This window comes from Nematolebias whitei, chromosome 9 (genome assembly GCF_014905685.2).
Source record: "Nematolebias whitei isolate Nwh7 chromosome 9, NemWhi1, whole genome shotgun sequence".
In the NCBI taxonomy this organism is placed as follows: Eukaryota; Metazoa; Chordata; class Actinopteri; order Cyprinodontiformes; family Rivulidae; genus Nematolebias; species Nematolebias whitei.
In genome coordinates, this window is record NC_056506.1 from 31,675,196 (window position 1) to 31,696,080 (window position 20,885).

General features: G+C 40.2%; 2 protein-coding genes across 3 annotated transcripts in view; both read left to right on the plus strand.

The window, feature by feature from the left end:
• gigyf2 (GRB10 interacting GYF protein 2) overlaps positions 1-20,688 on the plus strand; it is a 23,021-nt gene extending 2,333 nt beyond the window's left edge. The window contains exons 4-29 of one of the 2 annotated variants that reach the window (XM_037682221.1): positions 108-203; positions 1,462-1,561; positions 4,534-4,639; positions 4,749-4,789; positions 4,902-4,952; positions 5,113-5,289; positions 7,724-7,929; positions 8,100-8,238; positions 9,294-9,545; positions 9,626-9,798; positions 10,019-10,175; positions 10,270-10,436; positions 10,846-10,940; positions 11,900-12,028; positions 12,171-12,301; positions 12,381-12,481; positions 12,819-12,959; positions 13,045-13,203; positions 13,282-13,539; positions 13,621-13,746; positions 14,917-15,150; positions 15,444-15,640; positions 15,775-15,926; positions 16,009-16,202; positions 20,218-20,368; positions 20,460-20,688. In XM_037682221.1, coding sequence (XP_037538149.1) covers positions 108-203; positions 1,462-1,561; positions 4,534-4,639; positions 4,749-4,789; positions 4,902-4,952; positions 5,113-5,289; positions 7,724-7,929; positions 8,100-8,238; positions 9,294-9,545; positions 9,626-9,798; positions 10,019-10,175; positions 10,270-10,436; positions 10,846-10,940; positions 11,900-12,028; positions 12,171-12,301; positions 12,381-12,481; positions 12,819-12,959; positions 13,045-13,203; positions 13,282-13,539; positions 13,621-13,746; positions 14,917-15,150; positions 15,444-15,640; positions 15,775-15,926; positions 16,009-16,202; positions 20,218-20,368; positions 20,460-20,527 — 3,801 coding nt within the window. In that variant the 3' untranslated portion in view covers positions 20,528-20,688. The remainder of the gene's footprint in view (positions 1-107; positions 204-1,461; positions 1,562-4,533; positions 4,640-4,748; positions 4,790-4,901; positions 4,953-5,112; positions 5,290-7,723; positions 7,930-8,099; positions 8,239-9,293; positions 9,546-9,625; positions 9,799-10,018; positions 10,176-10,269; positions 10,437-10,845; positions 10,941-11,899; positions 12,029-12,170; positions 12,302-12,380; positions 12,482-12,818; positions 12,960-13,044; positions 13,204-13,281; positions 13,540-13,620; positions 13,747-14,916; positions 15,151-15,443; positions 15,641-15,774; positions 15,927-16,008; positions 16,203-20,217; positions 20,369-20,459) is intronic. The other variant, XM_037682222.1, reaches the window with a different exon arrangement.
• The window catches only part of LOC119414221 (chloride channel protein 2-like), a 553,451-nt gene that overhangs the window by 376,671 nt on the left and 155,895 nt on the right, over positions 1-20,885 (plus strand). The window lies entirely within an intron of this gene.

Sequence of the window (20,885 nt, forward strand, 5' to 3'; positions counted from 1 at the left end):
ATATATATATATATATATATATATATATATATATATATATATATTTGGTCATAATTCATTTTTTAAAGCATTAATAAATGAAAATAAATGTGTATTTTCTCTTCCAGATCCCTATAGACCTACAAGATAAGGAGTTCCTGTCCATACTGCAAGAGGAACCCTTACCACCTCTGGCGCTTGTGTCTTTTACAGAGGAGGAACAGGTTGGAGCACTTTTTAGAATGTCATGTTATTCTAACTGGAAAATTAAAATGTAAATATCCAACATAAATTGGCCAAAACTTGTTGTATCACAAAAGCGTGAATGCTGTTAAGCAGCATTCATGGCTGCCAAAGATAACCCACGCTTGTCCATCAGCCTATGAACAATGTTTTGTCCAAGCTGTAACTCTGCAACCATGTAACGTAGGAATGTCAAACATTTACGGCTGGATACCTCATAGGTGAGCAATGATGCTTTTCAATTTTAGGGTCTTGGGGTCAAAGGTTAGGGTCTAGGGTCACCCCTTTCTTTATATCACTTTAATTTGATAACTATTTAACATAGACACCTTCTTGGTCAACAAATTTTACTATTGATTTCAAGGACACTGGGTCAAGGATCAAGGTCAAAAGTCACGCCTTACTTTAAAATAGTTCTGATTTGTTAACCGTTAAAGAAATGTTAAACTTCACAGCTGGACACCATGTGGGTCAACAAAGATCCCTATTGATTTTTAAGGTCATGAGGTCAAGGTTGAATGTCACTCCTTTCTTTAAACAGCTCTACGTTGGGAACTCTTTCACACAGAAATCTCAAACTTTTTTCTGAACACCTCATCGGTCAACAATGCTTTCTATGGATTTTATGATTAAATTTAATTGTTACATTGGATTTACCACAGTTTTGCTACTTTTAGCTCTTGGTTAGCTTTTTCTTGCTTTTTGCTAGCATTTTGTTTCTCTTTATTTCTTTACCATTTTGCTACTTCTAGATCCAAGCTAGTTTTTTTGCTGCTATTTGCTTAGGATTTGCTACTTCTGGCTATTAGATAGCAATTTATTTATTATTACTAACATTTTATCTACTTGTGCTGTTATTCACATTACTTTTAGCTTTTTTTTTTTCCGTTTTTTTTTTTGTTGCTAATTACTGCTTTTCTGTACATTTGAGCTTTTCTTAAACCTAATTTCAAGCATTTTCTGCATTTGTATTTTTATTTGTTTTGTTCTTCTTGCAGGTTCATCTTTCAAATTTGTAGCTATTGGTGTATTTAAAGTAAACTATTTGTTTAATCAGCTTTCAGCAAAATCATTTAGCAGTCTGCATTGACACTGCGTTTTCACAGGAAATGCAATTTCTCTAGTTTATTTTAATGTTCAAGACTGTTACAAGATGTCCAAATAAAGATCATGAGCAAAGAACAGAGCACCGAGCTGAGTATTTGTCCCCTTTGCTCCCCTCCCCATTTGTGTCTGCAGAGAAACTTTTCCATGTCTGTAAACAGCGCAGCTGTACTTCGGCGGGGAGGTGGCCCAATAGTTGGAGCACCAAGAGGCCGAAGTACCTCAAGAGGTAGAGGTAAGAATCCTGCTGAAATTGCGCACATAAGTGTCACATTTCACTCCAGTTGTTTAATGTGGTTGTAAGAGCAAATTGAAGATGTGGAATCAAAATCACAAGTTTATTATTTTAAATTGGCATTTGTTTTAACTTTTATACTTGTGGCTTCGGAGTGGCTCCTACAACTGCAGATAGTTGAGATGCCTTTGAACAGCCCACCATTTCTCCCACAGTTTGAGACTGGGGGTGTAACAGTAATACTCTGTAGGCTTTGTGCTTACTTGTGCACTCAAATCTCAGCTGCTGACACTCGTAACTGATCTTCCCTAAAGTTATCTTCCCAAAACAATGATTTTTGACACAATCAACAGGGCTTGTGTCTCAGGACAATGTCGTTATACATAATTCATTAACCCTCACTCGTTTAATATTTATATTGTGAAAAGGCTTTGCACACATTTCAGGTAATATTTTATATAATTCACATAATAAAAACTGGTGCAGAAACTAATAATTTACAGCAAAACTGTAGATCAAGCTGCCTTTAATCCTGGAGATCACTCTCAGTCTTTCCCTCTGTGTGCAAGGCTGTGTTCCTGTTGTTGTTGTTTTTTGGCATATGTGTGTTTGTGTGTTTGGGGGTGGTGGATATACCAATAAGTTTAATTCATATGAAATGATAAGAGCTACCAAAACTGCAGCATCCTCAGTGTTTCCCCTAGTTTACTTGCCTTGGCATGGTTCTCAGATCTTCTGTGATTTTTGTCAAGTGACAGGGGTAGATGGAGACTAGGGATGCACGATCCACTTTTTCCCCTTCCGATACTGATGTCTGAGGTTTGGTGTTGGCCGATCCGATACCGATTTGATACAGATGCTTGATTAAGTTGGTAGTGTTATAGCTGGAAGTTTTATTGCCACCTCTTGGAACCGTCGATACGCACATATTGCACGTAGCTGTCGAATGTGTTGGCTGAGGTAGTGTGATATTGTTCCAGATGGCTGATCTTTTCGCTCGCTCCATTTTCAAAAGAATCTGCGCAGCGAGTTCGCTAGCGCGTGACGTCACTCAGAGCACAAAGCATAGAATTAGAGTGAATAAATCTGCCCAGTCATGGATCGGTCACATTGTCACCGATACCCGATCCAGAAGTTTTTTCAATATCGGGACTGATAACCGATATTGGTAATGGATCGGTGCATCTCTAATGGAGACACGTCTGTGTTGCGCCCTGCTTGTACTGAGTTTTTGTGGGGGATGGTGGAGACGGCTCAGCGTGAGGGAAACAGAGCTAATTTCCTATAGCTTTTTAGCTAGTGCGCCTTTATTACGCCCCGCTAGCTTAGCGCTATGTCAATGCCGGCAGTTGTCAGTTCAATGGGCAGGGCGCTCTGTTCTGTTGACAGAGCGAGGCGCCCTGCTTGAATAATGGTAGGGAAAGCACTGATCCTTCATAACTGGGCTACATTTTGTTTTTTATGCACTACACTACCTGACAATACTGACAAGACAAAAAAAAAAGAAAAAAACTCAAGCAAGAAGTAGGGCTGGGTGATGAAATATCGAGATGATTTAAAACACAATATAAAATGAGAATATATTGATATAAAATGATAGTCTTATACTCTGAATAAAGTTAAATCTGCCAGTTTTTCCTCCTAGTCTGCAGGCTGCAGCCTTTCACACCACCTCTCTCCCTCACTGACAAACCTGCCCCTCCCCGGCTGCTTGCTTTAGCTGAAGAAGCTTATGCAGATAGGTCTTTGTTGACTCACAGTGGGAGAACCACTTTAAATTTCTGGTAAGGTGTGAAAAATGATGATGGCTGCTTCAACAAAGCTGCAAGGCTCCATCTTGTGTCGGGAGAGGAAAAAACTCCGACGGACACGCAGCTCGGAACTTTGTTTACACAGAGCGGTGCATTCATGAGCATAGGAACTTTTAAATTCAGAAAGAAACGAGTCATAATCAAACAACCGAGCTCTGTAAACAAGCCAACTACACAACAATGTAGGCTTTCTAACAGTTTTGTTAATAAAAGTTGAATGAATGTACTTCATTAAAATCAGACTTTTTAAAGAGCAAGTCAGCCTTTCATTATGTTTGCTGTGTATGTGTTATGTTTAAATTTTAAGTGCACAGCTGTGTGTTTGGTTTTGTTATGCAGGAAAAAAATATTTTTTATTTTTGATACATTTATTTTGCACAGTTACAGCTTTAAGCTGTGTGACAATTGGGACAAAGCTTTGACTCAGAAATATATTTTTGTTACTACTTTATGGAAAGAAAAAATATCCAGATATATATCGTATATCGCCACTTACCTTAAAATATCGAGATATCAATTTTGGTCCATATTGCCCAGCCCTAGCAAGAAGCAATAGTTTTGACCGTGTTTAATTTTAAAATTAAGTGTCTGCAAAATTCAGATAACACTTGTGAGGTAAAAGACAAGTTGTTTCCTTATGCTGCTGCAGCAGATGAGACGCAAGAGCTGTAACTTTAAATATAAACTCACTAACAGAAGAAAATAAACCCCTAAAACAAAAGCTTCACAATCTGGTTTATTGAACTCTGTGTATACAAGAAAAGGGGACAGGACAGTGTTAGGATTCAGCAAATGCTAGGGAAACATAATGGGTTTTCCATTCATTCTGTACATTTGGTAAAGAATATGTAAACAAATGGGAAAAAAAAAAAAAAAAACAACAACAACAACAACAAAAAAACTGTAGTATGAGTTTTTATAACTGCTTATTGTTGTTGCTGTTGTCCATTGTTGTCATCTTTCTTTGTTGAAATCAGGTCTCTCTTGTAAATGAGTCCTCGAGGCTCAATGGGATTTACCTGTATAAATAAAGGTTGATTGATTATCCAGTGGAGCATATCTCTACTATTTTATTCAACACTAAACTAGCTATCCAAAGATAAATTCATAAAGGAAAGTTCTGAATTTCATTGTGTGATATGTGTGTCCTTTTGATTTCAGGTCGAGGAAGAGGCGATGGAGGGTTTTACCAAAGAAGTTTTGATGATGTGGAAGGTTTTGGTCGTGGAGGGAGAGAAATGCATCGCTCTCAAAGCTGGGAAGAAAGGTATTTGAATAATAGCGTATTTGTGGTAAAACTAAACCTTGGCAAATTTTTAATTTATGTTTTACTCCTGTTTTAATGTGTTTACATTTGTTTTTATTTCCCTCATCAGGGCAGAGAGACGATTTGAAAAGCCTGGTCGAAAAGATCCTGGTTGGTGTCACACGAGTTGCTCGTATAACCGATATTTTACCAATTAGATGTTTTGTTTGTGTGTTGTAAATCCACTGGCTTACCTACTTTGTGCTCTCTTCCACTGTTGTAGAAGTTGCTCCAGGACATTTTCAAATGAATCACAGTGAGTTTGCTCATTCAGGTAAAAAAAGAAAAAAGTTGCCTGACAAAATTCAAGTTTCTTAACTAGGAGAAAATTAGGCTATTTGTATTACCGTACTCGTTTTGTAAAATGAAATGTACATTTTTTTAGTTGTTGTAATCCTAATGGAATTTTCTTCACCTTCCTGGAATTTTTGCAGTTCGGGCTCCGTATGAGGACGGCGGGACAGGACTGCCAAGGAAGCACGACTTTACGCGGTCAGAGAGTGGGAACTGGCGTACTTCTCGTGATGATCAGAACGGTGAGGATGATCAGGGGGGCTGGCACCTGGCAGGTTTTCGATGGGACAATGACCGGTGGTGCCCCCCGAGCCCAGGTGGGCCCTCCAGAAACCTCCCTACCTACACATTTATCTCAGAGGAATCCTCTTTGATAAATGTGTTATAGTGTGTTCTGATATGTTCCACATTTAACTAAAATGTGCACTTGTGTTACAACATGTAAGCAGCTACTGGCTTCTTTATTTTTACTGTCATTTAAAGCATTTTAAATTGGCTTTAAACATACCTGCAAGCATGTCCCATTGACTGGGCTTACGTAGCCCTACGTTAGAGCCGGCATTTGTCGACCTGGGGTGGTGGGTGGTGGGGTGGTGGTTAGGATGCGTGAGAGAAGCTGAGCGTTATGTTGATAGCATCTTAGCTTTTCATCTATTCTGTGTTGCGCACCGCTAGCTTAGCGCTACGTCAACATTTGAACAATGTAGCTGTCTGCCACATACACCAAGATTTAAGTCAACTTGATGGTGTTATATTCAGTTCAGTTTATTTATGTAGCGCCGAGTCACAACAGAAGTCATCTCAGGGCACTGAACAGAAACATTCATGTATGTAAAAAATAAGTTAACACTATCCGAGGAGCAGACTGCTTTTAGTTTAACTTCCATCGTAGAACTCTCATCTTGAGCAAGCATGAAGGCGACAGTAGGAAGGGTCAATTTGTTTCACAGTCAGTATTCACACAAAACATCTATACTAGACAAGACATTGAGACATTAAAATAACACATGAAATCATCATCTGTTGGTTTTACAACTGGGCAGCAGATACCTGCGTCCAGATGGAAGCAACCTGAATTCACCATGGAGTGGGTGATCAGGATCTGCCAGAATCAGCCTGGCCTTGTTCACTGACCTCGCCCTGTGTAGGTCATTGAGGTTCTGTAGGGCTATACCAGCAGTTTTGCTGCACATCCTGACAATCCCCGAGAGTTTGTTCCTTTTTTTGCATGACAAAAGTCCAAACCAACAGATGAAGGTGAAAGTTAAGAGACTTGATAAAACATGAATAAAACATTCACATAAAAGTAAAATCAACATTAAAACCACAGAGCTTCCAATAAAAATACATTCTTTGGTGGGTCTTCTTACAAAGACAGTTCACATGGGGGTCAGAGGTCAGTTTGTCATCAAGTACAGTTTTGTTGCACCACCTTGACAGCCTCACCGTTAATGACCACAGGAGTGGCAACTAAAGAATCTTTACTAAAATCAAAGACCGTCTCCTTTGTCTTAGAAACATTTAACTTTAAAAAGGAAGACTTGCACAATTCAGTGAAGTCCCCGACCACAGACCCGGGGTTTGGGTCATCACTACTGAGAAGGAACAGGATGACAGATCAGCAAGCTTTAAAATGTGACACTATGGGAAATGGCTGCAACAATCGTTTGTATATAAAATAAATAAAAACGCCAAAAGAACGCAGCCCTGAGAGGAGCCAGTAGAGGACAGAAGGACATCAGAGAGAACCTTGTTGACCCTTGCCCGCTGAGACCAAACAGTTAAAACGTCCACAAGCCAACATATAAAGCCAGAGTCGAGACCTACAGACATTGTATTTTCTTTACTAAAATGTGGGGTTAAATGCAAATAAAAGCTGATGAAAAGTCAATAAAAAGCAATCTTACATATGTTTTTGTACCTTCAAGTTGTCCTAAAATCTTAAATTTAAGAGTTCCTGTTGTGTCCGCCACTCCTACATGAACGATAAGCAAACTGAAGTGGATCCAAATGATCTTCAGCTTTTGACAAGAGGGTCTTTCAGACCAGTTTTTCAAATGACTTCATTACTAATGGAGTCAGAGCAACAGGCCTGAAGTCGTTCAGGGACTGAGCAGACTTGGTTTTTGAGACTGGAACAATAACAGAGTCTTTCCAATGGGCATTAAGAGGCACATGGCCAAGCAGGCTTGCCCAGGCCCCAAAAAATTAAGAACTTAGTTTTTGCTATTAGCAAAAGGCTCTGCAAATATTTTGTTTCTCTGGTTGGCTTGCTGCTGCTGTTGCTTGTTTATTTTTTTGGTTGATTAGCCATCTCTCCTATGTATGTCCTAATTAAATAAGGGTGTGTTAATAAATGTCTTTACTTAAAGCATGTTGTCTTTTCCCATAATTTTCTTCTTAGAGTATACCAGAATGCTTAATTTACATGTTAAAAAAATCACAAATCCCTCCCCCACTACTACAAGTGCTAGGTTTGTCACCTTGGTGAGTTTGCAGGTATATTTAAAACAGCCTTCCTACTATTGTTGAACACTCCAGTGTTCTGCTCAAAGAACGCTAACAAGTGGTGGCCTTTATGAGAAACCTGTGTTGGTTTCCTGTGACCTGCAGCCCTTTGGCTTCTGTGGACTGGTGTTCAGGACCGTTCCAAACTGGTTTAAGTTCTCTGCAATGTGTTTGTTCACTGTGTTTATCACAAGTGATTAATGATTTTGTGATTTATTTATTTTTTGTACCGTCTTTATCCAGATGTGCCTCGCTCAGCAGGGTGGCGAGAATACCCAGACCAACGTCGGCGTTTCCCCTTTGATGCAAGAGAAGATGAGCGCGGCTACAGGAGGCAGAGGTCGGGGAGCGGCAGTCTGGATGATGACAGCTTACCAGAGTGGTGTCTGGAGGACGCAGACGAAGAGGCGGGCACCTTTGACTCCTCAGGAGCTTTTCTCTCTTTAAAGGTAATGGACTTTAACAAATATAAATATTTAAATAAATGTCATGCTCTCAGTCCATTGGCCTGAACACATAAAGCTTCATTACATAGTGACTGACAGATTACAAAAGGCATAGAGATTTCTGGGAAGGCACTTGTAACAAATTTTCTCCTATTGTGTACTTTTGCTTTCAGAAAGCATCAAAGGAGCCAATTCCAGAAGAAGCAGAGCTCGACTTCAGGCCCATGGAAGAGTGTGAAGAGGAGCTGGACACATCGCCAAGGGAGACCAAAGAGACAGAAAAAGAGGCCAAAAGAGAAGCTGACAGAAAAGGTCAGTCATTTTGACGGCACTTATTCTTTTTTCTTCTTCTTTTTAAATGAATGCATGTGTGTTAGGATTGTGGTCATTTGAGCTGGATGACAAAGAAAACACTATTCAATACCATTAACAATACTGTGTACAATTACGCATCATTACTGAACGTCGGATATTTTTCAAACTTGTACAAATGATTAAAAAGGTCTTAAAAGCGTTGAATACAAGCTCATTTACTTGAACTTTTCGTGTAAAAATGAGTAGACCTTTACCTCTTTACAAACACGAAAACACTGATTTTCACTCCTGGTACTTTATAGAATTTATAACAGTTAAATATTAATAAGAAACTATTTTTCTGAGTTGCACTGGTGTGCAACATTATAAAAGTTTTCTTCTCTAAAATTACTCAAAGTGAAAGTAAATGGTTTTGTGCTGGAGGATTTTAAAACTAATTAAAGTTGGTTTTATTCAGGGCAGCAACAGTGGAGTTGCTGTAAGCATCCATTTGTGTGATTGTACTTGTGGCTTCTGGTTTAAACTTGCTTTTGAAGTGTTTGCAACACATTGTGGAACTGGGAGATCATTATTATTGTGAAGTAGAGTACTGTAGTGTTGTTTAAAATCTTGTAAGTTTTATTAACTGTAAGCTCTTACATGAACATTAGTCTCTGTTTTGTCCCTTGTGTAGTCAAATAGGATTTAAATTGAAACTTCATTCACACCAAGCTCAAATCATTGTTTGTTAGAGAAAAGACTGAACAGTGCAAGACGCACCAGCTACAGATGATCTCCATTCATCAATCATTAGGAAAAGAGACCTGGTGATGGTGATTTTATAACATGATTTTTAACTTTGGTTTTAAAAAAGGAAAAATCAACATCCAGAGGACCAGATTTAACTTTTTTTTTTTTAGATTTTTCTACCTGGATTATTGAACATGCATCAGAAAAATCAACAGTATTTTGGAGACACTGATCATCCATTCCACTTAGCCTAACTAAAACTAAATATTTAAATAGTGAAATTAATTAACGTAATCCACATTCATACTTCTTATTTGTTTCAGAGTATGCAAGAGCCTCAGAAGAGGCTGCAGCTGTCGTTCCACCTGTTGCTTCAGCAGTTTTGGAATCCCAGCCCCCTCTACAAAGTTTGTCCCCCAACCATCCGCACAGAACAGAAGTGTCTGAGAGGCCAGCCGAGCGACAGCCGCCCCTGGAGCTCCCACCAGAGTCGTGCAAAGTCTCCAAGCGTGTCCAAATGTCCACTAGCATTTTGGAGTCTCTTCCTATGACTCGTGTTTCCACCACCCTACCAGGTGGGATTTGTTTCTTCAGTCTTAATGGAAAAGTGATTTTATTACCAACCCTAACATGTTTATCATTTTGTTTCGTGCAGAGGTTTCTGTTCCATCATCATCTGTTCATCTACAACAACAGAAGCCCATGGAAGTCCCTGTGGCCATGAACAGTTCCTCACCCTTCACATCAAGCAGAATAGCACCTATAAGCAGGCCCACCACTGTGCCACACGACACTGATGAAGACGAGGGACTAAAACACTTTGAGCAGGTATGTTATGCAGGCTTTTAGCATACATTTATGTCAGTACTGATGATTTCAAACACTTTTTTGTTTTGACTTCTCTTAGAAGGGAACAAAATTATAAAATAAATAATGTTACTGCATATATAAGTGCTCTTTTGGTTTGGTAGCTTGATATTTGAGTTTTAATTGATTAACCAGCTGAAAGTCTGCAGGATTAAATGGGTGTATATTGTTGTCATACCAGGAGGCAGAAAAGATGGTAGCATACCTCCAAGACAGTGGTGTGGATGATGACAGACTGTCAGCAAAGACTTCAGAAAAGCCTAAGTCTGCAGGCCTGCCTCTAACCCACGAAGCAGCACTCAAGTGGTTTTACAAAGACCCACAGGGGGAGATACAGGGTGAGAAAGTTTATCAAGTTTTATAGAGTTAAAGTTTAAATTTTACTTTAAATGCATTTCTCATTTGAACCCATGACTTCTTTTGCTCCTTAAGGTCCATTCAATAATCAGGAGATGTCAGAGTGGTTTCAGGCTGGTTATTTCACCATGTCTTTGTTGGTCAAAAGAGGATGTGATGAAGTGTTTCAGGCTTTGGGGGAAATGATGAAGATTTGGGGAAGGGTGCCATTTACTCCAGGCCCTGCACCTCCACCACTACAAGTAAGGATCCCTTCAAAATTCCTAATTACTTAAAGTCTGAGACTTAGAGGGAAGTTTTGTTATTTGTCTTTAAAATCATACTGGTGTAAACAAATTCAACGTCTGCTCCAGTACTAGTCAGTGACCTGTAGATGGTGCTATAGATCAGTTTTTAAGTACGTAATGAGCTTTCAAATAATTCATGCTCATGGTATCTGTCCATCTTGTTTCTCTGTCTTAGTGAAGATTTAAGTTTTTTGTTTGTGTTTTTGTTTTTGAGTAGCCCAACTTTTTTGGCCAAAGGAACTCTTGGGAAGATGGTGATAAAATCTGAGTTCATTCGTGTTTGTTTTATATAGCCTTTTTATTAACTCTTTCTATTTTTAGAGAGTTGTGATTTGTTCTGACTCCACCCTCCTCTGTGTTGCAGGCGGAGGGTGACCAAGAAAGGTTAAAGAGGCAGCAGGAGCTCACAGCCCTCAACCTTTACCAGTTGCAGCAGCTCCAGTATCAATACCTCCTCAGGTAAACCTCCATCGCATCTAAAATTCTCCCAAACAAACCTTACACAGTTCCTCTAGAGCCAGTCGTTTTATTTCTTCAAATAAGCACCTGTACTTGCAAAATCTTCAAAGAGGCTTTGATGCAAAAACAATTTGTTTAAAATAGTTACTTATGTCCATGTAAAAGTTACCTAACTGTGTACAGTAATTTGTACTTTTTTCTCTAAAAGAAATGACTGAGTTGTAGTTTGTAAATCACAGAACATGACGTGTAATTTACTTTGTATTTTGCATAAATACATAAAAGTAGCTTTATCAAATTGGAAAAAAAATCAGCATTAAAGTAAATATAAAGAGAAAAACTGAAATTGGCACCGGCAAATTATTTAACAGAACAGTGATCAGAGTAAGAATGAGCCACACTAACAGTTTATATGTTTTACTGGTTTGATCAGTTTTGGACTAGCGCCAGATTAGCTCTCAGGTTCATTGACCATCCCATGTTTCCATTAACAAAAACACGCAGGGCATTTCTTTTTCAAACCAAATCAAAATCATTCAAATTCAAACATGTCCTCTAAATAGTTTTATAATGGCTCTCAATTTACGTTTGATTTGCTGTGGGTAATTATGGTTTGCATCGTCTATTGCCACCTGTAATTATTGTCAAAACTGGTCTATGACGGTCTCATCTGTGCTCAGTCTGTTGGTGTTTTCCTGCTCTGAAGATTAAATTATTCACTGACGACCACTCAGCTGAACACACTCCAAATTATATCACCAACACATATGTTTCTTACTTGCTTTATCTTTAAATGTCTTTCAGATGAGAAACCTTTTACCTCACAACTGAAGCAAACACACTTGTTTTTAAATTATTGCTAAAAATCAAAACCTTCCTCTACTGTATGTAAGTTTTCCGTTGAGTTTCTTGTTTCCCGTCTTTCCACTAACTTTTATTTTTCTTGTTTCATCCAACAGGCAGCAATATGCCCAGGCTATGGCCCAGCAGAAAGCTTTAGTTCTTAACGCAGCTCCTCTTCAGCAGCAGCAGCAGCACCAACAGCAGATAAACCACCTTCTACAGCAATACCAGGCTCTGAAGATAAGGTGGACAACATTAAATCCTTCAAAAATGTGTATTTCTTGCCCCTACTTTTAAATCTGTTTACATAGGTTTTCAGTTTTTAACATTTTCTTGCAGCATCTGAAGTATTTTTATTTTATTTTTTTTATTCACATGATGTTTTAGTGCTTCAGATAGTCTTCTACCTCCTGTCACTCGATCCCTGTCTGTAGCAGACTCTGGTTCTGTGTGGGAAATGCAGAACCCATCCTCTCAGGCTTCCTGCACACCTAACATCCAACAAGCTGCCACAAGCAGTGAGTTTCTGTGATGTTCTGCAGTGAGATTGTCAAGAAAGCCCGTGTTGTCTCACATAACTTGTTCTGTCACCCGCAGCATGGGAAGGCAGCAGCGTCTGGGATTTGCCGATAGACTCGGTGGCGCAGGCTCCAACCATCGAGCAGATGCAACAGTTTGAGAAGGCCAAGTCTGCAAAGGTGAGCAATAACTTCTGAAACTGCCTGCTTTAAACATTTCAGAATAATTCCCAGTGACACTCCTTTCAGTATCCTCGCTCATTCACTGGTTTTTCCCCATTATGTAGTTGCTACAAATAAAGTACACTTAAAATGAGAAGTGTGTGCAGCGGCTGTGGTCCTCATTGTGCCACAAACGTAATAGTTTTGACTGAAATGGCATTGAAAACTGAATTGATTGATCAGATCTATTCTGTATGTGATCAATAACCCAAGATGTGATAAATTCCAAGGTGGGAATATCTTCGACTGATCCTATGTTTCTGTGGATAATAATGTCTGTGTGATCATTTGATAGTTGGAGCTGGAGAGACGTGAAGCAGAAATGAGAGCGAAACGAGAAGAAGAAGAACGGAAACGCTTGGAGGAGGCTCTCAGGGCTCGACAGGAGGAAGAGCGGAAACGACTGGAAGAGGAAGAGCTGGCGCGTCGAAAACAGGTTGAGCTTTTTATCAATATCAGCTTGAAGACTTTCAGTTGCCTGTTCATTTAAAGCCACATTACCCAATGTTTGAAATCTTTAGGAGGAGGCTTTGAGGCGGCAAAGGGAACTAGAGGAGGCACAACGTAGGCAAAAAGAAGAGGAGGAGAGGCTGGCACAGGAGGAAGCGCTCCGAAAATTAGAAGAAAGGCGGAGGGAAGAAGAAGAGAAAAAGAAACTGGAAGAATTCCTCCGTAAACAAGTAAGCTCAGCAACATGCAATTGTTGTTGTTTTTTCAAAAACGTTTTACTAAATAAATAACAAAATCTCCTTTATCAGGAAGATGAGCGTAGAAAGCAGGAAGAACTAGAAGCATTAAGGAAGCGCGAAGAGGAGAAACGGGCGGAGGAAGAGGCAGCAGCTGCGGCTGCAGCAGCTACTGCAGCAGCTGCTGCTCTTGCACAGCAACAGGAGGCGCAAAAAAGAAAAGAGCAGGAGGTCCAAAGACAACAGGAGCTGCAGAGACAGAGACTGCAGCAACTAGAGGCCCTCAGACGGCTGCAGCAGCAGCAACAGCAGCAGCTTGCACAAATAAAGGTAAAAGCTCGGGACGACAATGCATCAGAAACGGACTAAATGGGTTAGAAGTTGACAAAAGATTTAATCCCTCCGTTGCAGCTTCCATCATCTTCTAAGTGGGGGCAGCAATCAACCAACACTATAAGCCACCCGACTCAGAATGCCCTGTCACTGGCAGAGATCCAGAAACTAGAGGAGGAGAGAGAACTGCAGACACGAGAGGAGGTAAGAACGGAGCAGTGCACCTTCATCTCTGGTTGTTGATTGGTTCTGTCATATTGTGGAGATCTAGATAAAACTTGGACAGAAACGCGTATATTAATAAAAGATGTCTTCAAAAATGGTCTTTAAATATGTTTATTGCAATAAACCATATACCAGCACCTAGTGTTGTAGTCAAGACCAAGACCGAGGGAGGGTGAGACCAAGTCGAGACCAACACCTCAAGTCTTGGAGCTCAATCTTTTCACAGTCTGTCTTATACTGTCATGACATAGTGACAGTTTTAACAAATGTGTAAAAAAGTAACTTTTATAAAAAAAAAATTTTTACAAAAGTTACATACTACAACTTTAATTTTGCTTTTGAATGAACGTATCAGCTGTTGTAAATTTTCAAAGCTACACAACAAAGAAATTAGACATTCAGTGGTTTTTGCACAATAATTTTCATGTCATGTGACGCACTGACACAAACCAGGAGATGCATGATTCATCCTTATTTCACAATCACTGTGAGCACAGTATTTTTTCTACTGTGAAGACAGTCACATAATTGGGTGGCTGTGGTTGAGTAGTTCGAGCAGTTGTCCTCCAATGCAAGAGTTGGGGGTTCGAATCCACCAGCAGTCACATGCCCAAGTGTTCCTGGGCAAGACATTGAACCCCTCATTACCTCTGATGTGTGTCCCATTGATGTATGAATGTGATAAAGCACTGATTAGTCTCTTTAGAATGATTTGTTCAATTAACTTTGTAGAGATCTAGTAGAGTGCTGTATGAATGAATAAATGAGGCACAGATTGTTGTGTAAAGAGCTTTGAGTATCTTGATAAGATAGAAAGGTGCTGTATAAGTACAGTCCATTTACCATTTACATAATATGAATTATATATTTAAAGTTAATTATTAAGGTAAAGTACAAAAATTTTCTGTAACAGTCATCTTCATTTACCTAGAAAATTGTTTGAGACAAATAATATATTTAAAACACAAACCAAAGATTGACTGTTAGGATGGTCTGTGATGTGGCAGCGTATTTGTTGCAACCTGCACTGTTTACCAGTCGTTTTTCCCCAGACCACAGTTTATTAATTTATAATGTTATCTGACCATGTTTCCCTATTGGGAAAAAACGTGACCTATTAGCATATTTATGCTTTTCTCACCTTTGCAGCAGAGACGTCAGCAGCAAGAGCTCCTGAAGCAGCAGCAGCAGGTGGCCCTGCAACAAGCTCAGCAGTCCCATGCCAAGCTGTCTGGTTGGGGCAACGCGGCCAAACAACCAGTCATTACAAAGTCTTTGTTAGAGATTCAGAGGGAAGAAGCCCAGCAGATGAAGCAGCGAAAAGAGCAGCCTCAACATCAACACCCCATCGCCACCCAACAGGCCCGACCTCAAACCAAAACTGTATGGAACTCACTAAAACAGAATAAAAATGTACAACTGAGTGGTTGCATGTGGATTTATAATACTAGCATTATAAACAATGAAGTACTTGTTTTAGTGTCAGTGTTTTGTTGTTGTTTTTCTTTTTGGAGCTTTATTGATGTTCCAGTCCTAATTTTTATATCTAATGCAGCATTTTAAAATTGGATACATAGCTAAAACTTCAATTTAAAATAAAAACTTTAATATTTGTCTTCAATTAAACTAAATTTTAGCTCTAAACTTGAATCGTTTGTTAATGCCTCTCTTCACAGGCATCCCTAAGTAGCTCAGTATGGGGGTCTGTGAACACCAGCACGAACTGGGGCTCAGATCCCAGCAGCATCTGGGGCGACACCCATAACTCAAACATGGGCTTCTGGGACGAGGCCGTGAAGGAGGCGGTCCAACAACCTCCCCAGAACAAAAAAGGAAACTCTCAGAAGAACAACAAGGGAAACGCCAACCTCAGGTATTAATTTAGGAAGTTATAATAAAATATTGTCTTAGTCACAGCTTCTGATGAAAAGCATGACTTATCATGTGAAGGAAGTGAGTAATACGCAGATCTTGAAGTGCTTTTGTTTTCTGCTTTGTGACATGAAGTAACTCTTCGAGTGGGCGAAGCAGTAAGAAGGTAGAAGAGGAAGAGAAGCTGCTAAAGTTGTTCCAAGGCGTCAGTAAGAGTCAGCAGGACACCTTTATGCAGTGGTGTGAGCAAACGCTGCACACCCTCAACACAGCCAACAATCTGGATGGTAAATCTTTCAGCCACCCACAGCTAGCGATGAGCCTTTTCTCAAATATAAAACTCATAAAAACAACATTTTCTTCTGTCAGTTCCTACGTTTGCATCCTTCTTGAAGGAAGTGGACTCTCCATATGAGGTGCATGACTACGTCAGGGCCTATTTGGGAGACACTCCTGAATCCAAGGACTTTGCCAAGCAGTTTCTAGAACGTCGTGCCAAACAGAACGCTAACCAACAGAAGCCGGCACCATCAAACCAACAGCTAGCCAAGCAGCAGCAGCAGGTACAACAGTCAGAACCACTTCAGATGTTTCACCACAGTTATTGTGCAAATGCATAAAAAATGTGACACCTTTTAGTTTCAATTTCCAAACAGGGTCAAGCCGGATTCATTCAACCTTTATTTATACAGGTTAGTCTCATTGAGCCTCGAGGACTCATTTACAAGAGAGACCTGACCACACTCAGTCATACAAAGGGCCAAAATGAAACGTCCCAGTTGAGTGCCAGTCACAATCAGTATTACAGAAAAACATCAAAATTGACTTAGGTTTTCAGATGTGTCACATTTTGTTTTATAGAAACTTATTTTCCTCATCAATAAATATACACATCAGTACAAACTAGGGATGTACAATATTGGAACGGAGACTCGTCCTAAGTTGCGCAGCGCACTGTTTAAACCAACAGTTTTGGGGGACACAGAGACAGCTGCGTGCGGTCTATACTGACAGTATTAGAGCAGGGTGTGTGAGAGGAGAGGGACAGACGCATATCTCAGCCGCGCGCTGTCTGAACTGACAGTTTTTTTGTTTGTTTTTTGGCGGGGGGGGGGGGGGGGGTGTCAGTGCGAGGGAGAGACAGACGCACATCTGAGCCGTGCGCTGTTTGTACCGACAGTTTTCGAGTGGCAGGGGTGCGTTCAGCGTAAGGGTTCAGCACGAAGGAAGAGGCTGCCTTTAGCTTTTTAGCTAGTGCACCTGCATTGCGAGTTTAGCGTTACGTCAGTGCCGACAGGTGGTTGAGGGTGGGGTTCGGTAAACGGGGCGATCGGTTCTGTTGAAGGGGCGGGGCGCCCCACTTGTATAATGGTAGGGGAAACACTGAGCTGTAAGAGCTGGTGACATATATTCAGTAACAGCCATTTGATATGCAGAGCACTTTAACTTAAATGAAAAGTGTTAAATGTTATTTATTAGCATTAGTCACCTGCGATGCTGTCTCACTTGTGGAGGCTTGTTCCAGGTTTCTAGCTGCAGTGTGGGATCCTCTGCACTTTTGTGCATGACGGACAGACTTTTTAAGATCAAAGTTTTTGTCTATCCATTGTGCCGTAAGACTAATCATGCTAACAGAGCTAACACAACGTCCCAATTGTCTGTGGTAAAACTCACCCAAGTGCTATCGGCTGTTAGCTCTCAATGACGTTGGAAATGACGGCTTGTAACTTGGGTAAGGCTACGTCGGAAAAACATCTCCAACTGGGGACGATGCAGCGAGGCTCAACGTAGTCCATAAATCTTCAGAATCTAATATCCTCAATGGAAAAAGAAACTTCCACACAGCCGACATTTTGACTTCTTCTTCTCCGCCATGATCAGATCAGGCAGGTGCATGACGTCATGTTGTGCTGGCGCTGCAGGCGTCCTTGTCACTGGGTTGTCATAAAAACAGTGCCTTTTATATCGGTGAGTTATTGATGGAATGGCCGATATTCAACTTTAATGCTAATATCGGCCGATACCATGCTGATAATATCGTGCATCTCTAGAACAAACATTACTTATTAAAGAAAATGTAGAAATGACACATGAGTAGAATTCATTTCTTGTGCCTTGTTCTGTCAGTTTTTCATGTTTTCTTAACAACGCACATCATCACAATCCATCAAACCAGAAAACATTCCTTGATAAAAATACAGTTTAATTCAAAGTAAAGAACAAAACAATAATTACACATCCAAGTAGGCTCTTGTTGCTCTGTGTAGCTTCAGTCAGAAGCTAGTTTATCAGCGAGAGTCTGATGTCTTTCATTTTCATGTCCTCCGCTTCTCATTCAACACACAAATCAAAGATTACCGAAAAGTTGAGAATTAGTTTTCTCAGCTTCAAGGTTTGCCATGTTTTCAGTTTTCTTCTCTGGAAGCTCCTTTTTTAAAGCAAAATGTAGCCTTTGAGTTTGGGACGCTCTTTAAGCCTTTTCTGCTTGAGACATATGGACATTTTAGACCAAGACAAAAGGTGGACACAGTCTCCATCCGTCCACAAAGAGTTTTCATCACCCCAGCTCTAAGTCAATGTCACAAATGAAGGTCAAATGATTTACAAAGTCTTTGCTTGTTCGGGTCATCACTATATTGCTGCATAATGGTTTGCCAACTAGTGTGTCACTGTATGGAGTACTCTTATTTATTTATTTATTTTATTTTATTTTAAGGACTTAGTTTCCTGAGGGGGTGGCACAGTTGGTAGAGCTGTTGCCTCTCAGTGAGAAGGTCGCTGGGTTGAATCTTGGCCAGAGCTCTTTCTGGGTGGAGTTTGCATGTTCTCTCCGTGCATGCGTGGGTTTTCTCCGGGTACTCCAGTTTCCTCCCACAGACCAAAAACATGCACGTTAGACTCATTGGTAACTCTAAACTGTCCCTATGTGTGAGTGAGAGAGTGAATGGTTGTTTGTCTCGTTTGTCTCTGTGTGTCCCTGTGATGGAGACCTGTCCAGGGTGTCCCCCACCTAGCTAACTGTGATGGCTGGACATGGCCTCCAGTTACCCCCGCAAGTTGAAAAGGAAAAAGCAGAAGGAGGAAGACGAGTTGTGTCTGTCTGGATGAGCTCAACTTGATTATATTTAGAATCACACTGAGAAGTAACTTTACTGTGATAAATGTAATTCAATAAATGATCAAATATGAAAATTAAATGGTATTAAATGACTACATGAGCTGAAACTTGTAAATATAATCCCTTTGAATGAAATAATCTCTTTAGGGGAGACATCCCTTTAGGGGAGTTGGTGTGGGGGTGTCTAGAAAAAAAAATTCAGTCAAAATATTGTTTTCAGTTTTAATCCATGCAGACGTCACTGAAAAGTAGAGATGAACATTATTGGATTTTTGTCCGATGTCCGATATGCCGATATATTAAAACTTATTTGGCCAATAACTGATACCGATATATTTTCCTCCTAGACGTACTTACAGAGACTACAGAGCTTTCTCTGTTGTGGAATTAAAATACTTCATTATTCTGCACGGTCTTTGTCAGTTTGACCTGCTACCAAATGAAGATGCCAAAAAGGAGCTGAAAATGATGCAACACTCGCTCTAACACAAGTGACAACGCAGCTGCGTCGCATAAGTAGTAGTGCATTAACAGAGTTACTTGACAGTTTCTTAAATTAAAAATGAACTTAAAACAGAAGCCTTTTATATCAGTGAGATGTTTTGATGGAATGTCCGATATTTAACTTTTATCGCTGATATCGGCCGATACCATGCTGATAATATCGTGCATCTTTACTGAAAAGGCGCAGTGACGACAAAGGAGAACATCTGCATGTTAACACAACTGTGGCACAATGGCTATCACAGACGGTAGAGAAGAATGTGAGATTATATAAACGTTGGATTATTTAGCGTCACCATCAGAGAGAGGCTGTCAGAAGAAGATGGCAGCGCTCTAGTTTCACTCCTTTCTTATGTTGGAGCCCGATTCAGCCGACGGCTCAACGTGCCGGTCAGGTGACTTGACAGCGAAGCTGAACAGTTCCTCTTTGTCGGCACTTCCAGCTGCACTTTAGCCACAACAAAATAATCTCGTTCAGAGAGGAAAGGAGTTTCCTGTTTATATCCTAAAATAATGTGTACTATGCTAAATGTCTTCATCTCATTTTGTTGTTTTTGAAGGTAAAGCACAGAAAGATGTCCACCCACTGCACGTCAACAGGATATGTGTGAAACAGGTTAACCCCCCCTGCAGTCTGGGTGGGACTGGTTATGGCTGTTGGAGGTTTATCAAACAGTTCAGGGTGTTTGCTTACAAGTACTGAGGGTGCAGCTGCATTCAGGCGAGAAGAGGGAAAAAAAAACAAGTGTTGAGTGAAAGATAACTCCAAAGGGTTCTTAGATTATTATGAAATGGAATTAAATTAGCAATGAGGATTTTTATGAATATGAAGTATTCTTTATTGTTAAATCTATGTTTGTTTAGGGAGTTGACAGTTTTTTTATTTTTTTATTATTATTTACTTGTGTTAAGTCCTGGTGTGTCTTTTTTTTTTTTTTTTTTTTTTGTCCCTGGAGGACTCGGTGTGGGGAGGAACAGGACCTTCATCGATCTTCCAGTCGAACCACCTGAGCAGCCAGCAGCAGCAGCAGCAGCGGTTTGAGACCGTCACCTCAGGGAAGAAGAAAAAGAAGCAGAAGATGGTGCGAGCAGACCCCAGCCTTTTAGGTGAGAGCGGTGCTTTTTGAAAAAACTTGCATCTTTCGGTGTTTTTCAGCTCGTGCTAATTGGACTTTTGTCGTGATGAATCTTCTTTCAGGTTTTTCTGTGAACGCGTCGTCTGAGAGATTGAATATGGGAGAAATTGAGACTTTGGAGGACTTTTAAAGTGACCGCAGCCGAGTGACTCCCACTGACTGTATCCAGTTTGAACAGCAGCTGTTTTACCTGAACTCCCCCTCGTCCTCCTCGCGTTTCCACAAGTTTCACCGTTTACTTTTCACTTTCCCGTCAATGAATACTTAAAACCACGACCTCCGAGGCAGGGTGCCACCTCCCTGGAGCAAATTGGTAAAAACGTCTCCACTTATAATCCAAAAGGTTTGGATCGTCAGCATCAACATCTGGAAACTCTTCTGGTGGATTTCAGATTTGGCCTCCATTGTTTGTGGTTTTTTTTAAATTTAAGTGTGGATTTATGGGTGGGGTAGTTTAATCAAAAATAGAAATTATATCCATTGTTTTT